The 18,530-nt window shown below is 35.5% G+C and overlaps 1 protein-coding gene across 3 annotated transcripts in view; it reads right to left on the bottom strand.

Annotated features, from left to right (window-relative positions):
* Positions 1–661: 661 nt before the first annotated feature.
* LOC138696019 (E3 ubiquitin-protein ligase Siah1-like) overlaps positions 662–18,530 on the bottom strand; it is a 54,065-nt gene continuing 36,196 nt past the window's right edge. For all 3 annotated transcript variants that reach the window (XM_069820493.1, XM_069820492.1, XM_069820494.1), the window contains exon 3: positions 662–17,219. In XM_069820493.1, the coding sequence (XP_069676594.1) occupies positions 16,526–17,219 (694 nt within the window). In that variant the 3' untranslated portion in view covers positions 662–16,525. The remainder of the gene's footprint in view (positions 17,220–18,530) is intronic.

Raw genomic sequence — 18,530 nt, 5'->3', positions numbered from 1 at the left:
TTTTTACATGTTCAAAGAATAATTAGATTTGTTTCATAATAAATAATGTGGAATCAAGTACGCCTATTCTAACACAGAGCCTTTACCTAACCTTTTCCTCAGTGACGTGCAGCAGCGTGACGTGAAGGGAAGCAGTGCCTGTATGTATGCCATTGCTCGACTGGGCTTCGATGCCTGTTGCTTACATACAGTGTTTCCATGAAATTGCTTCCCCGAAAACGTCATCACCACACACCGCTGCTTTTCCTTTAATATATTGGTGGTATAGCTGGAAAAGTTCAAATATGCACAATATTGTCATATGCTAATATATAAAATGCATATCGGTAATTTCTGTAAGCTGTATTTAAACAAGACTGATCAATTATATCTTCAAAAAAAAAAAAAAAAAAAAAAAAAAAAAAAAAAAAAAAAAAAAAAAACTTTTTCAAGTGTAAAATAAATGAAATTATTAAGATGATATGACAGCGAGACACTCTCGAAACACTTAACACATGCTAAGGGAATTGAAATATTGTCATAATTACCTTCTGGAAACATTTTCATACTGCTACATAAATTCGTTTGAAACAAAATATAACTGTATGAAAGAAACAGACGCTATTTACTGTCATGAAGGTACTAGGTTACTTAATAAATCTCTGAAATACAAATACCGTAATCCAATAAATGTAATTTATTCATAAAACATTTAAACAACATCATAAAATAGCATGCCATGCCCATGTATTTCACATACTATGAAACTTATTTATAGTACCAACATAAAACATATTATAAAATCTTAACAGTCTCAATAATAGTAATTTATGGTATGCCTACAAGAGAGTAAAACTGATTTTATTCGTAGCTGAGGGTGATAAATCCGACAAGTGAATAAAATCGATTTATTCTCGCATTGCATACAATATTTTATACATTACTAATAACCAAACCAGAGGATTTTAAATTGTAGGCCTATTTTTGATAATGTGTTGGTTGTGAAGAAGTTATAAATGAAATGAACGTGAGAATTTTATTGTTGGTAGTGTGTGTTGTCAAGGGGGAAGTAATTTTAAATGTAGGCCTATGTAACAGTGAATCAAAACTTCACTAGGCTTTGGACAATGAAGGATAACACTGCGAAACAAGTCAGCCAGGTAATTATCTCAAAGTTAATAAAGTAAAGAAGTTGCAAGATCTGTGCAGAACTTACAATTCACTGCTAATGATGAAGTTATTGTTCAGGTTTTCAAGAACGAAGTAAGAAAAAGCAGTTTAGATATCAGTAATGTAAAAAAAAAATTTAATGTGCTAAGTCCCTTAATATGACAACAAAAACACGCATTTCCAAAGACTACTATTTGTAAAATACGTGTAATTCAACATGCATAATGCTAAAATGAAATTATTCTTTATTCATTTTATGTTCAAGATTGTCTATTCTGAACAATCGTAAACACTTTAAATCCTAATTTCATTCATGTGCACAAGACAAAACAAGTTGCATGATGTTTGTCTACAAAAGTACAGTCTTTTTTTTTACATTTCATATAAACAACCTTATAAGTCCAGTAAATTCCACCGTATTATTAACAAGGTTACCATGGAGACGACCAGAGAGTGGTTATGTTTCATTATGAGGACGTTTTGAAAAGCAAAGCCTTCTAATTTTTGTGTTATTGTTAAATTTCGGAGTAACAGCTGTCATGCATTCTACACAGTTAATTTTTCTGCTTCACTACACAAGTTTCGTACCTCTGTCACTAGAGAGCAATAAATTATAGTCTGAAACATGGCGGCATATAACAGCATTATGTCAGTGCATCTGAAGCAGCATGCTGTGATCAAGTTTCTGACGGCAGAAAATGTGGCCCCGATTGACATTCATCAGGAGAATGAAGGCTGTTTATGGATATGCATGTGCAGACATTAGTACTGTGCGACATTGGTCTGTTCGTGCTTGTAATGAACTTTGTGTACTCTCAACTTGTGTGACAAAGGATGGAACGTGTGCAGGCTATAATCGCAGAACTGGGATTCCGGAAACTTTGTGCACAATGGAATTTGGTTTCACTGTCTTTGATCATCCTCCATACAGTTCCAATCTGGTGCCATCAGATTTTCATCTGTTCCCAAAACTTGAAGAACACTTGGGAGAACTGTCCCTTGATTCTGATGATGCAGTGCATACAGAAGTGAGGCTGTGATTCTGTCGTCAAAGTGAAATATTCTACAATCACAGTATCAAGAAACTGGTCTCCCATTGGGAGAGATGTGTTGATCACCAGGGAGACTACGTGGAGAAATAATTATATGGATATCAACAATAAAGTTGAAAAAAGTTACCACTTTTTTACTCAAATAACTATAGTTATTTTCATATAAAAATTTGGAGGCATTACTTTTCAAAATGCCCTCATATTGCATATTTAAACACAAAATAAATAAGGATCTGCTGAAATCTCGCAAGATTTTACCCCTCCTTACTCGAGCAGTAAAGTGTGGGATGCCTCTTCATCTGCGGTATTGATAGACAGTTATTTCTAAAGTTAAATGACTTTATAATTGCATACCCACCGTGAATTAAAATAGCTTTCAAGACGTGTTTGTGTACACAAAGTATAAAACCATTACCCTTCATCAAATGACATGTAGTAGACATGGCTAGAGACAGGGTAAAAACTCTAACATTTCAGTTTAATAAAGTAACTCATTTAACTGCATATACTAGTAGACAAAATAGATAAAAACCTAACATTATCAGGAGTCAGAACACTTTTTTCAAGACAAGGAGTTAACTTGTATGAAAATTTTAGACTGCCATTGTGGCTGGGTGTCTTGAATTTTTCTACCTTGCTACTTGGAACGATTATATTTGAAAAAAAAAATAAGTACCGGTACTCAAGTAGTACTAATAATATTGATGTTACTATTAATTTGTAATAGAATTTTAATTAAAGATGCTTTCATCTCCCGAGGTTCTTTAGCATAGAAATTCAATGTGTGTGAAAAAGGCCTACAAATTTTGCCCCATTCTTTTACGTACCATAAATTTACAATAAGCGATAACAACTTCACTTCCCTCCCGAAAGAAGTCATGCTAATGATTTTATTGATATTTAAAATCCATCACCCTCGGCTGGGTTGAACCAGCGAATCTTCGCTCCAACTGCCAGTATGGTAACTGTGAGGTCATCAAAGACAATTGTAATATAGGCTACAGTACTGATAAATACATTAAAGTTTTAAGATTTTAAAGATGAAACCTTAGGCTGGCTTACATTTTACTTATCAAACAGAAAACAAAAAGTAGAGCTAAATACTATACTCACTGGTAAACGTTATTGAACCAGTAATAAGTACTTCACTGTGTTAATATTATAAAGTTTGGTGGTAAATTATCTGATTGATTAGTTTCGACGTGTTTTGCGCCATCCTCTGAATTCTAGTATTTATAATATAAACCCATGAGAAAACAGAAGAAAGAGCACTTGGCTAAGAAGGGAGCTCAGCTTCCACTAACCTAGTCAAAACCAATGTCATTCCAGTTTGTGAAAATAGCTATAAAAGAGCAATTCAAGACGCAACATCTGCAAGACCTAGCCTCAAGAAGATCTGAGAAGCACTGCAGAGAGTCAATACTGGTGAAACACCTCTACTGCTTTGAGATAATGGAGACACCATCCTGCAAATTGTGTAACCACAGTCTACTATATACAGTCACGAAGCTTGAGTTTTGAGGTTGCTAGAAACAATAGACTGTGAGGGTACTATTTTGCATTGCCTGTAATGAGGCGATACTAGCGATCCTAGTAGTGAGCAACTATCTAATGTTTGCATATTTACTACGTATTGAGCTTCGCGACTGTATATACTAGACTGTGGTGTAACTCTAATACAGAGATGGACCGACATCACCTTTCAGTCTATCCTGACCTACAGTCACTCACAGAAGTGGAATGCTATTGGGAAGCCAGGAAGAAGATGTTTTTTCTATAAAACTGTTTCTTAATGTTTGTTCACTTGCTTTCTTTGAAGGTTAATGATTCTATAATCAATTTACAAGCCATTAGATAAATATCGGTAAATATTTACAATATTAATACAGTAAAGCAGTTATTACTTGTTGAATAATGTTCATCAGTGATTATATAAGTGTTAAAAGAGTGTATCCAAGAATGATGAATAAATACTGTCAAATAGTCACAAAGTTCCTCACTCGAAATGTTGTAAAAATATTACACATGGTATTCCCATGGGATTAACTTTAGGCCCATTATTGTTTCTAGTTTATATATATTAATGATTTAACCTCAACCATAAATAATTAGACTAGACAGCAGTTCAGAAGGCAGTCGGCTGCTATATGCGCCGTAGCATTTCTGGCATGTGACGTCACAAGCTTGTACAGTAGAACCAATCAGAATCAGTCTATAACAAGTACTTCCCGAGTTCGTTTGTTCACGTGCGAGTGTTTCAGTACATTGAATAAGTAAAACTAACATTTACTGTGTGTGTAAGATAAATAAATGGAAGAAGAGACTGTAAAAAGACAAGTATTGCACAGGCAGGTGCGGAAAATATTGTTTAAGTTGTATAATTATTCTAAAAACGTTGACGAGCAGAATGCTGCCGGCCATCTTGATGCTGCTGCAACGTTGCCAACGTGCAAGAAATGACTGCAGAAGCATGTGTTGTGGGAATGGGAACCGTACAAAGAATATTGTTTGTTTGGTGTCATGCTTACAGTAATCAACGGCTAAGTTCATTATTGTCTTTTGATAATTTAAATTCCCTCCTGCGCTATTTGTATTGCACGTGCTCGTGAAGTACGATGTGCCAATGTTGTATGCTGCCTTGCCTTCACTATCTGTCTCTCTCAGCGCAAACGCTAGCAGACTACCACCTTCCGAATTGTCGTCAACTTTAATTACTCCCATATAATCTTATTTGCAGATGATAATCCTACAAGTGTGATTATTTCAAGTAAACAATATGATCACTTTATCAATACTTCTGATACAGTGTTAAAGCTAACAAATAAATGTAATAATACAAATAAACTAACACTTAATATTGATAAAGCCAATGTAATGAAATGTAGTAAACATAATAGTCCTCAGTTTTCCTTCAATGTTGGCTTAAATGGATTTGATCTCAAAGAATTTATAAGAACAAAGTTTCTTGGTTTGGAATTGGATATCACTTGAACTGGAAAACACACATAGAATATATTAGGGGACTTATTTCTAAACTGAGCTCTGTCTGTTATTTATTAAGATCCTTGTCTTCTATTGGCGATATAAACAAGCTTAAAATACCATACTTTGCATACTTTCATTCTATAATCAAATATGGATTAATATGGTTGTCTAATTCTGAAGATAAACATATTTTTGTTTTATAAAATACTGTTATCTCTGATTGAGGTTCTGGCTGATATGTACATCTATTATTAGGTAGTTAGATAACACTTGATGATATGTGCCAGAGGAAGAAGAATTGTGTGTGTACATCTCAAGTCTGATTAGTGAAATATGTTAGTAGTCAGCGATGTATTCAATGGAGGGGGAAAGGAATTGGTCATCCTACTCCATTATATCCTGGCTTACTTGCCTCATGAGTGAAGTCTTACTGGTGTACTGGTGTCACTTATGAGGTTCCAGCCTGTCTTCGGACATTGACTAAACATCAACAAAAGAACATTCTAAGAATAATAACGTGCATAAAAAGCCATCATGTAAAAAGATTGTCAAAATTTAGGAATCTTCTGTAGGTACATTCTTTCCCTGATGATGCTTTATGTTACAAACCAAGAAACTTTTAGTAATGATCACAACATATAATTTTAATACAAGACGCAATCAGATTTCTATCTACCCACTGTTAGTCTCATCTGTTACAAAAAAGGATTTCACTATTCAAGTATTACAGTCTTCAATATACTTCCTAATTATCTTAAAGCTTTGAAGAACCAAGATAAAAAGTTTACAACAGAATTAACAAAATTTCTCCATATTCATACTTTCTAGTCAAATGATTAATTATTTATGATTATAAATTACCGTAAATGAATATGCTTGTGTAACTTTTTACTTGTTCTTCGACTCGAAGGTACAATGTTTGTGTAAGATGTATGGAATACAATGAGTACAATGAAATGAAAGCAATTTAGACTACTACGATGGATTCAGTCTGCAATAATCACACAAATAGTACTTAATTACAGTATTTCAAATGGAAATAAAACAGTTGTAGCAGCAATTCATGAAAATCTTACTTGAAAATACAGCAGTACTGGTACCGGTAGGTCTTACTTAGCCATTACTCATAAAAAGAGGTAACCAAGTAACCGTACAGTTGAGTGATGTTATTCACGTGAAGACATTATTTTCTCACAAATTGAATAACATTTCATGCCCAGTAAAGAGGCATCTCGTACAGCTATGACTGTATAAAAAATCAGAATCATTGTATCACTTGATTTCCAAAACACAGAACATAGCTAAAGAACGATACCAGTACTTTATGTATTATAGATGGTGCAAGAATGAGAGCTGTCTTATTAATCTTATTTACAAAAAAAATCGGTTAATATTGTAAGAAACACAACAATTGAAGTATATTTCTCAAATTAACCAATTTATTTTCTGTAATTTTGTACCAGTATATTAGGCCTACGTCAAATTAGCCATATAGCTTAGTAATATTGACTCACAAGAAAACATTGTTTTCTCATAAAATGTATAATAAATTATATTTCATGTTGGACGAAGAGGCATATTGCTCAGCCATGACTGCAGGAAAAAACCAGAATCTTTATATCACCTGATTTCGAGACACAGAACATAGATAAAGAACGATATTTTACTGTATTATGTATGATGCAAGAATGAGAGCTGAACTATACGGTAACATTATTTACAAAAAAAAATCGGTTAATGTCGTAAAAAACACTACCGGTAACAATTCAAATATTTCTAAAATTTACCAGTACCAATTTATATTCTGTAATATTTTGTATTTACATCAGTTAGCTGTACGGCTTAATAATGTTCACTCACATGAAAACACTGTTTTCTTACAAATTGAATACCAGTAACAAATTACATTTCATGCTAAGAGGCATCTTGTTCAGCTATGACTGCAGAAAAAAATCAGAATCTTTATCTATGTCATCTGATTTCCAGTAAACAGAACATATGTAGATATAGAAGATACTTTTTAGGCTATTACTGTATCAGAGATGACGAAAGAATGAGAGCTGCATTATAATCTTATTTAAGTTACAAATAAATGAGTTAATTTCGTAAGAAACACTAATTGCAGTATTTCTCTAATTGAATGATTTGTTTTCAAAACCAGCTTTTTCACTTTCAGTTAGTTTTACAGCTGGCTTTGAAATATACGAACCAATTTAAAAATGCGTGTTTATTCTTATCTTAGGGTTAGGTTAGGTTAGTTTAGGTAAGGTAATGGTTAGGGACGACACTTTGCACGTCCGCCATATTGAGGCTTATTGTGCGTCCCGAATTTTATGGGATGAATGAAGATGAGGTGTATCAGCCCACCGGCTGCATGTGACCTCTCATCCACTCACCCAAGGGGGACCCCCCTTCTCTCCCGATCTAAGTTCATACCACCAATGTGACCAAGCAGCACAGGATCTATTCCAACGGCCCTTCCAAGGTGTCGAAGCACCCTTGGAAGTGCTCTTAAGAAATGAATCCTGGCAGAGATATTGCGGAAGGCTGGGAACCCAGGAACGTTTGCGGAGAGGACGCCCCCCCCCCCCCCCCAAGCTCCCCATAAGCGGACGAAGACATGAGTCTTGAGCTGAATATGTCTATGGAATGAGATGAAGAAGATGAATGATATGAAATCAAAACTCTTTTCCTACATAGGAGGTAAGGGAAAATGGACTGTGGCAATGAAAATTCCAACCTGGTATTTGCCTAAGTTACTGTGGAAACCACGGAAAAACAACAGTCAGATTGGGCAGTCCGGGAATCGAACCACGGACCTTCCGAATGCGAGTCCCATGCGAACTGAATGAACCACCTCGCTCAGTTATTCTTATCTTACACATATTTTAAACCATTCTATGTATTAAATATATTAGAATACTTCATGGTTTACTAATAATTACTAAATTAAAATATAATATAATAGATTTTGGGCTAAAAAAAACAACAAAATAGAAGGTTTTGGAAAAGAATCATACTTTCAAAATGTCATTTTTCAGTGACAAATAGCAGGAATTGGCAAAAAAAAATAATAATAATTTCAGCATTGAATTTATAATGTAAGATATATGTTTACTTTATTACTGAGTCAAAATCAGTTTTCGAGCAAAATAGCAGGTTTTGGAAACAAACCATTCAATTTACTAATTTATTTGATGTAGTTTTGTTTATTACATCAATTAGCCTTACAGCTTAGTAATGTTCACTCACATGAAAACATTGTTTTCTTACAAAATGGAAAACAATTTACATTTCATGTTAGGGTGAAGAGACAACTCGTTCAGCCATTACTGTAGAAAAAAATTTAGAATCTTTACTGTATATCACTTGATTTCCAGGATATAGAACATAGCTAAAGAACGATATTTTGTAGAATAATGTACGGCAAAAGAATGAGAGCTGCATTATACTCTTATTCACAAAAAAAATCGGTTAATTTCATAAGAAATACTACTGTAGGTATCAATTGTAGCATCTCTCAAATTCACCAATTTCATTTTATTAAATGTTGTATATCATCATACATCAAATAAGTGGTGAAGCAGATGAACAAGAATTAAACAAACGAGTTATTTACTGATATCACATGTTGGAATGAATATAATATTGTCACTGACACATACTACCGGTACATGTTACGACCAATACAGTTTCACTGCAACGGAATACTTTCAATAACCAATCTATTTGCTGTACATCTTATTGCCTACCGATACCTTACATTATTCATCTGAACTATGTCTCAGGAAAAGAGGACATCAATAGCCTTAGAAAGAACTGAGATTTTAAGCTTTCATGACTCAGAAAAAATTGTTGGTTTTTCCACCGTGTGTTGAGACTTAATATGTCCAAACTACCTATAGGTTCCAACATCAGGATAATTTAATTATCAGACTTGAAAGATAGCTTGCATATATGATAGTGTCAGCCTCAGAAGAAAAAAGAACACCATGTAAATTTGCAGAATGAACAGAAAGTATTTAAGGGAGTAGCAAAATTCCATTATCTGGGGAATATAATGGATAATGAAATCAAAATGAGTCCCACAATAAAAGACCGGATTCAAGCAGGGAATAAAGCATATTTCGTAAATCTGAAATTGCTAAAAAGTAGGTTCCAAATAAAAAGAGGTGTGAAGCAAGGAGACCCTCTATCACCAAAACTATTTACAAGTGTGCTGGAACACCAATTTAGAAAACTGAAATGGAAACACACACATGGACTAAATATAGATGGGCGGAAACTGACACACCTCAGATTTGCAGATGACATAACTCTGATAGCAAGATCAGCAAAAATGCTAGAGGAAATGATCATTGAAGTGGACAAAGTAAGCAGCGCGGTAGGACTCACAATGAATCACACAAAAACAAAAGTTATGACCAATGGTACACAAGACCCTGTTCAAATTCAACAATCACCACTTGAGTATGTGCAGCAGTACGTGTACCTCGAGCAAAGCATCTCCCTAAACAAGAACACAGAGAATGAAATCAAACGCAGAATAGGACTGGCATGGAACAAATTCTGGTCGCTCAAATTCCTACTCATGGACAAACGGCAAAAAGCAAGTACGAAAGCTGAAATCCTAGACAAATGTGTCATGCCAACATTACTCTATGGCTGTCAAACGTGGTCCTTGACAGAAAAACAGAAAAAACAGCTACACGTTTGTGAAAGGAGAATGGAAAGGAAGATCCTAAATGTTTCACTAAGAGACAGACTCAGAAACGAGGAAATAAGAAGGACAAAAATGCGCGTTGTGGTAGAAAGGATAGAAAACCTAAAATGGAAATGGGGCGGCCACGTAGCACGCATGGATCACCAGAAATGGACGAATCGCATCACAATGTGGGACCCGAGAGAAGGACGACGGCACGTGGGACGACAAAAAACCAGATGGCCGGACTACTTCAGGACCAGAGCGGGAAGTCAATGGTCGAGAGTGGCACGAGATATAGAAGTATGGAGGCAGCTGGCACCAAACATGAATCAACAAGCACCAGATAGGACAGAAAGTCAACGACAGTGAGTGTAATTCGTGTGAAGTGATATGAGGAAGTGTGGGGGATGAGTATAGTAGAAATGATCGAAGAGGGAAGTCAGGAACAGTGAAACGAAGAAATATCAGTAATATGACCAAGCTCCCAAGGACTCGCTCACCTTAGGAGCCTACTTATGAGCAATTCCCTGTGACAACAGGAGGCCCTTGCCCTTACGGGATGCGTACGGGCTAAATTTATTATTGTTATTGTTATTATTATTATTATTATTATTATTATTATTATTATTATTATTATTATTATTATTATTATTAACCAGGACAGATAAAATACAGATATATAAAACATTAATAAGAACAGTTGTTACATATGACGCAGAAACGTGGACACTAATAAAATCAGACCAAGATTCTTTAAGGAAATTTGAACGTAAAATAGTGAGAAGAATTTATGGACCCGTTTTGGATAACAGCATGCCGAGAATTCGATATAATGAGGAAATCAACCAACTTATTAAAGGAGAAGATATAGTAAGATTTATAAAATCACTAAGCCTGCAATGGCTAGATCATTTAGAACGAATGGATGAGAATAGAATACCGGTACCTCTAAAAGTGTTTAAAGCACGATGTTATTCAACAAGGAAGAGAGGAAGACCTAGAAAACGATGGATAGATAATGTGATGGAAGATCTGAAAATTATGAACGTGAGGAGATGGAGAGAAAAGATTGGAAATATAAGAAAATGGGGACTGATTGTGAAGGAGGCCAAGACTCACATAGGGCTGTAGTGTCGAGTAGTCAGTCAGTCAGAAAGATAGCTTGCTCTGCTGGATCCCATTAGGTCTCATACTATGCTATCCTGATGACAGAACCTGAAAGTATTTCTGAAATGCTAAAGTCCTAAAGCACTGTGAAAATCCAAAACGTTTCTTCTGAATGCAAAGGAGCTGTTAGAGTGATCAACAAATGGAAACATAACAGAATGCGTCACATTACCTAAGAATTGTCAATCATTGTGGTTCTCAAGTCTTGTCTTATATGTGAAAGAGAGATTATTTCATTGAGCTTTCTGTAAAAATGTCTTTGTTCACCTGGTATTGCATGGGATGTCCCAGTGAACAGTGGAATGAAAAATGGAGTACTGTACCAGTATGACTGATAGGGGATCTGCTAAATCAAGGGAGAAGCTTATCAAGAATATAAATTCCTACATAAATCTGATAAATAGGGAACTGATTTCTAGTTCAGTAGGTCTACCTATTGTGTTTCTTACGTCCTAAACGTAGCTATGTTATTCGGATATCTCAATGTTTCATGTACATAGGATCTCCCTATTAAAATTCTGTAAGACCTAAAACGGCTAAATGAACCATGAACTCCTATAAATGCCTAAAAACTATGTTTCTATCTAAAAAGCGCCTATTTGTATTTTGCGTATATTTAAAATAGACATACCGATACCTACTAAAAATGCAAAAATACCCCAAAAAGACTACAAAATCGGCGTTTCTAGCGATCAGCATCGAAGTCTTTTAGTACGTAATAGAGGAACAATTGTAGCATAAATCTGGAATATTAAAAGTCTTTAAGTAACCATATTTTGTGAATATAGGGACTGTTTTTGATTTGTATTAATACTGCTCTAAAAATGTTCAGTAGATATGAACAAAGATGCTTAACAAAAATACAAGTTGCAAGACGAAAAAATGCAACTTGGTGCTTTAATGCAGGGATTCCCAGCCAGTGTGTCGCACAGCACCATGGAGTGTGTTGCGAAATTTTGGAATTGAAAAATAAATTTTATGCCATCCACAAAGTCTCTTCACAACGTATACTTTATGTAAATTGAAGTTTTAGATATGGTATATTTTATTTTGAGACAGACTTTACCAATAAAATGTGAACACCTGCAACAAAGCTCAGCTTAATTTTTCTGTCTGGAGATAATTCGAACGAAAGTGAACATCTACAACAATGCATAGTAATTCGTTTATTCTTTCCACTTGGTAAGAAAGAGAGTTTAGAATCGTCAGAACATATTGGACAATTTCAGTACCGGTATAGGCCTATACGTGTGGGCAGGTGATAGTGCAACTATTTTATTAAAAGTGCTTTATTTAGATTTTATCATAGACATATTTTTAATTCGAAAAAGACAATCTGAATCAAGGTCTGAGTTAGATGACAGCAGTGCTAATTCAAATAATGTGAGGGAAAATTCCCTTCCGAATTCACAAAAACATTCTTGCAATATGGTTTTACGTAGCGTGGAGATGAATATTTAAACAAAATCTGTGTGTCTTATATCAGGAAATGTTTTGTGAAATCAGTTGATGGTGCGGAATAAACTAAAAAGATACTGTACTTAGAAAGTAATCATTCGGCGTTCAGGCACCTTTTTGTTGCATCATTTTTCATCATGGAACCGAAATGTGTGTGAATAACTATGTTTTAATATAATTTTTATTTGAATTCCGCTTATACCTAGAAAATCTTAGTTGGATGAAAAGGAGATTGAAAACGACAAAATTCCCGTACAGTGAACAGTAATCATCTCACCGCCCGCTATAAAATATTCTACACAGAGTTCCACCACCTTTTACTCCAGTAGAAAAGCACTGGTGTTATTATTATTATTATTATTATTATTATTATTATTATTATTATTATTATTATTACTATTATTATTATTACTATTATTATTATTATTATTATTATTATTATTATTATTATTATTATTATTACTAAATAAGTGTGTCGCGAGATTGTGGACGTTCTGTAAAGTGTGTCGTCAGTCAATAAAGGTTTGGAACCACTGCTTTAGGATATTAAGAGAAGCTTATGGGAGAGACATCCTACTACAATGAACTATTGCAAGACAGATGGAAGCGAGGCATTCACTTTCAATCAAGAGCTGACAACCAAAGAGCTTTAGATCAACCAGTGAGAGAGACATCCAGAAATGATGCTGCAGATTGGGTCCGCCATCTCCCAAGGATTTGACAACGTATTGTTGACATGGTAGGGGATTATATTTGGAGTATGTAATGCCAAAAGTACCAGTAATCTAAATAAATTTAGTATGAAACACAGGGGCGTATTTTGCGGGCTACCGGGGCTACCGGCGGTAGCCCAAGGAAATTACAAAAGAAAAAGTTTATAATATAACATAATGTAATAATTTTGTATTATTAGTTTTACCATAGTAATTAAAATTAAAGTAATTATTAGATATATTTTGTGTAATAATAGGGTCAGCGGTAGCCCAAACCCTTTAACCAGTATACGCCTCTGATGAAACAGTAACTATGTTGCAATTACTTTTCGAATGGCCTGGTTATATAATACAGGGCAGTCTACAGAATTCTGTGCAGAGAGTGACTCAGCCAAACACTCACCATCAGTTGCCACTGGCCATCTAAACACAATGCTGTAGGCCGCTCTACAGTATACATCATATAAGGTTATCACTGATAGTAACTTATTTTATCATAATGTCTTATCTATTTAATCCACAGAGACATGGCAAGGATTACTGGAACTATCAAATATGGAACTCAGTGATCAGGAAAGGACATCTAGGTATTCCAATGTGAGCTGGGACACATTTTGGAATTACATACAGATTATGTCTTCAAGATTATACCTGAAATTATTCCCCGCACAAGTCTTTTTCTGAACACAATTACTGTGAAAGCCTAAAATCTCACAGAAACACAGTGAGTTCAATGCCAGCCATCGGTTTTTCGTCAATAGAGACTCCAGTCATGTATTTAAGACATGTTGATTAATGTCTTACAACTGTTCTGATTACTTTACCAACTCTGAGCCTGACACATTGTAATTACAACTTTACATGTATATGAAGAGCTCCCTGCAAAAAGAAGGTAGCTCCACTTATACAAAGTTGTGGAAAACAACAGAAAGATTTATAAAAATTCAACTTTTAACTGTGCTTCTTTCATTTTTCAGAGTAGCTATATCTTAGGTACCTAGGCATTTCATTTTATTACTCACTCATTTGATACAATCAGCAATTTAGGGAGGTAAAATATAAACAAATAATGGAGCTACTCCCTTTTCGCAATAAAATTGGATATAATTAGCCACATTTTCCACTGAAGACAAAATATTGTGCGAATATCACAAACTACAACACAAGATATAACATTCAGAATGTCCCATTTATCTTGTGCACCTATTATAACTTTTTTGTTTGGATAGGTATTGAAATTTTTGTTTTTGAGATTTATGTTAGAACGAGGGGCTAACATGAGTGTGGAGATTTGGTGCATGTAACTACATTATGGTACAAGATACACGTGACGTCATCAATTTTTCAAATAGCACTACATAATTTAATCATGTCACATTGATTACACACATTAAGTCGAGTTCAAAAATGTATCACAATGTCACCTTCCCAATTAATAACAACAACAAAATGCAAAATGAATGCCATCAGAATGTGTCGTTTGTTGTGGTGCCCCATTCATCTTGTGCATTAACTTACACAAAACGAAGGACGACTGGCGTCCGTACACGTCGTGTGTTGTGTGTTTGCTGTCTTAACATGTAAACAAACCACAACAACTGTCGAGGCCACACTCCACGTACAGTGCCCTGCACGTTCTCCGGACCTGTCGCCGCTCAACTTCTTCCTGTGAGGAACTGTAAAGGACAGTGTGTACCTGAACATTTTGACAACACCAGACGACATGCAGCAACAAGCTTGTGTGTCCATTCAGCCAGTAACATGCCGGGCAGCGATACGTCTTTCGGGGAACACCTTCGAATGTGCATTAATATGAATGGTCACCATTTGGAACATGTGACTCTCAAAGCATAACATTATCACATTGGAAGTACGTTTTTGTTTCGTTTTGTTGTTGTTATTGATTAGGAAGGTGACAATGTGATACATTTTTGAACTCGTCTTAATATGTGTAATCAATGTAACACGATTAAAATATGTAGTGCTATTTGAAAAATTGATAATGTCACGTATATCTTGTACCATAATGTAGTTACATGCACCAAATCTCCACACTCAAGTTAGCCCCATGCTCTAACATAACGCTCAAAAACAAAAATTCTAATACCTATCCAAACACAAAAGTTATAATTGGTGCACAAGATAAATAGGACACCCTGTATATATATATATATATATATACAGAGTGAACCGTAAATAATATCATTAATTTCAGGGGGTTGTTCTTTGAGATATTTCAAACAAAAAGTTTAATACAATTTTATTCGTTTTTGCTTCTTTTCGAGATAAAAATTGTTTTATATGAAAGCCATTGATTTAATTCTCTATATGCTCAGTCAATTTAAGAGAGCAGTGTATTATGATAATAAATTATTGAAAGAATTTTAGTTTTTTCCTTTAAATGTGAAAAAGTTTTATGCGAACAAAATGTAACATTGTAAAATTCCTTTGTACAACGAAAAGTTACATTTCTTCCGCTCAAATTTCTGCACATTTACAGGACAAAACTAAATTTTTTTAATCATCTATTATCATAATGCACTGCTCTCTTAAATTGACTGAACAGTTTGGAAAATAAATCGATGGCTTTCGTTTTTGCTTCATTTGAAGATAAACATTTTTTTATATGAAACATTACATAGCACGATTTGAGAAAGCCATTGATCTAATTCCCAATATGCTCAGTCAATTTAAGAGAGCAGTGTATTATGATAATAGATGATTGAAAAAATTTTAGTTTTGTCCTTTAAATGTGAAGAAGTTTTATGCGAACAAAATGTAACATTGTAAAATTCCTTTGTAGAAAGAAAAGTTACATTTGTTCCGCTCAAATTTCTGCACATTTAAAGGACAAAACTAAAATTCTCTCAATCATCTATTACCATAATGCACTGCTCTCTTAAATTGACTGAACAGTTTGGAAATTAAATCAATAGCTTTCCCAGAACACGCTACGAAATATTAATATAAAATAATTTTTATCTTGAAAAGAGAGTAAAAACTGGCAAAATTTTATTGAACTTTTTTTTTGTTTGAAATATCTAAAAAATAACCTTCTGAAATTAATGACACTATTTAAGGTTCACTCAATATTTATATCCAGGAGCTACATCCTTTTTGCACTGAAACAATTGGGAGCTCAGCTCCAATTCCACTGTAACTTACTACCAAATGCTCAGGATCACACCATCCCGCACTAAAAGATCGGGCATATTTTTTAAAGTATGAAACAAGCAAAACATTAATTTGACCAAAAAGTGGAACCAACCCCGTTTTGTAGGGAACCCTTCATTATTCTAGTGTTGTGCAACTGATTGAATAGTGAGGTTAATAGAAATGGCGTCGCTTTCTGCAAAATACTTTGCAATGCTAATTGGGAAACAGAAGCAATCATGGCTCCCAAAAATAACGTCAAAGCTTACAATGTCCTCGTGCGTCTTTCTATCAAACCTGAAGAGCTTCTTGGATTTTTCATCTTCAGATTTTACCTCAAATGAGTAACTGTATTTGCCTGCAGTATTGATGTTGCCAACATACTGTACAGCACCGAAGAACGTAGTATCTGTCTTGCGATAGATGAGCTTCACCCAGAACAGGTTGTTGAGGCAGGAGAACAAGAACATCATATCCATTTCTTCGCGGTTCTCTATCTTCTTCACCTTGAAGACCTTCTCGAAACCCACGAACACTCGCTCGCGATGAGACTTCTCCATGTGGGCAAGGAGCGTGTGAGCCTGGCCTGTCCACGCGCACTTGGCAGCAAAGCAGTCGTATGGCCGATACAGACACTGGTGCTCATGGACCAACATGCCGTAGCCCTGCGGCATCACCTCGAGGCAGCCTGCGGTGCGGTACACACAGGCAATGAGCAGCTTGGCAGCAATGGCCTCCAATGCTAAGTTGCGCGCCTGGATGACAGGGGAGCCACACTCGGGACACATACGTCGGGAAGGTGGATCACTGCAATGGCTGCACAAACAGTGGCCAGACCTGCAGATAGGAAGAGAAACACATGCTACTTCAACTCAGCTAGTTAAGTAATGTAACTTTAATGGCATATTTTCCGATAAGTACAGATTTATACAGTGTGATCAGTTATGCTTTCCCCCGCGGCACGGGGTTTTTCTATGAGCGAGTCCCCACTCGTTTGCCGCGCACTGGAGGAAGCAGCAAGCACGCTTACTGCTTGACCTTGTTCATTTCTTAATTCCACAGTATACATAAAGTGTATTATGCCTCGTGAGTTTACAACGGCGGCACAGTGTATCTTTATTTACGATTCTTATGTGTTAACTCAGTCAGCTCGTGAAGTTCAAAGACGGTTTCAAGAAAGATTCCACGGTGTAGACGCTCCAGATCGTAAAACAGGCTGGGTAACTTTCGTTGCTGGACTCAGGAGTCATTTCACCGGCATCATCACCTTCATCTCATTCAGACGCTAAATAACCAAAGATGTTGATAAAGCGTCGTAAAATAATCTACTGAAATAAAAAAATAAAATAAAATCGTAAAACTGTCCATAATCTTTATCTAAATTTCAGGAAACTGGAAGTGTCCAGCCTAAGAAACCAAAAAAGCAGCATAGGGTTCTCACCAAAGAAAGATTACATGACTTATTTCGTAATCGTTTAGAAAATTCTCCTAGAAAACCTCTTCGTCGTCTTGCACAAGTGGAACTTACATATAGGTCTGTGCTACTTACTAAATTATTGCACTTCAAGCCATATAAAATAACTGTGGCACATGCTCTTCAGCCAAGTGACCCAGTACGTAGGCGCACATTTTTTTGTGAGTGGATTCTGCGCAAAATGTGTACAATGGACAAATAGATCCACATTTAATATTCTTCTCGGACGAGGCCTGGTTTCACCTCTATGGTTATGTGTGTACTCAAAACAACCATTACTGGAGTGCTGATAAACCTGACTTCGTACATGAAGTGCCCCTCCATGATGACAAAATCGGTACCCAGACCATGCGCATCAGTGAATTATTTTTGAAAATGCGAAAATAACCAGAAAAATTTTGGCTACAGATTTATTATTAGTACATCCTTCGGTACATCAGAGATAGGCAGCGATCTTATTGTTACTCGAACTCGTATTCGATCCAGCATTGATTGAAAAACTGGAAGATGGTATTTCGGAATTCGGTGATAAAGGATGAAGCTGAACTATTTCCCTGTTAAATGCTCAAGAACATCCAACAGCGCCAATCGGGGACCCCAGTTGGCAAGGCTCGCTATCATATGAGGGGTGGTCACAGCGTCAATTGAAGTGTTCAGAACCATAGTGGGCCAAG

The sequence above is a fragment of the Periplaneta americana genome, chromosome 3, assembly GCF_040183065.1.
Source record: "Periplaneta americana isolate PAMFEO1 chromosome 3, P.americana_PAMFEO1_priV1, whole genome shotgun sequence".
In the NCBI taxonomy this organism is placed as follows: Eukaryota; Metazoa; Arthropoda; class Insecta; order Blattodea; family Blattidae; genus Periplaneta; species Periplaneta americana.
Note: the sequence above shows the minus strand (reverse complement) of the source record. Positions and strands in the feature narration are given on the sequence as shown.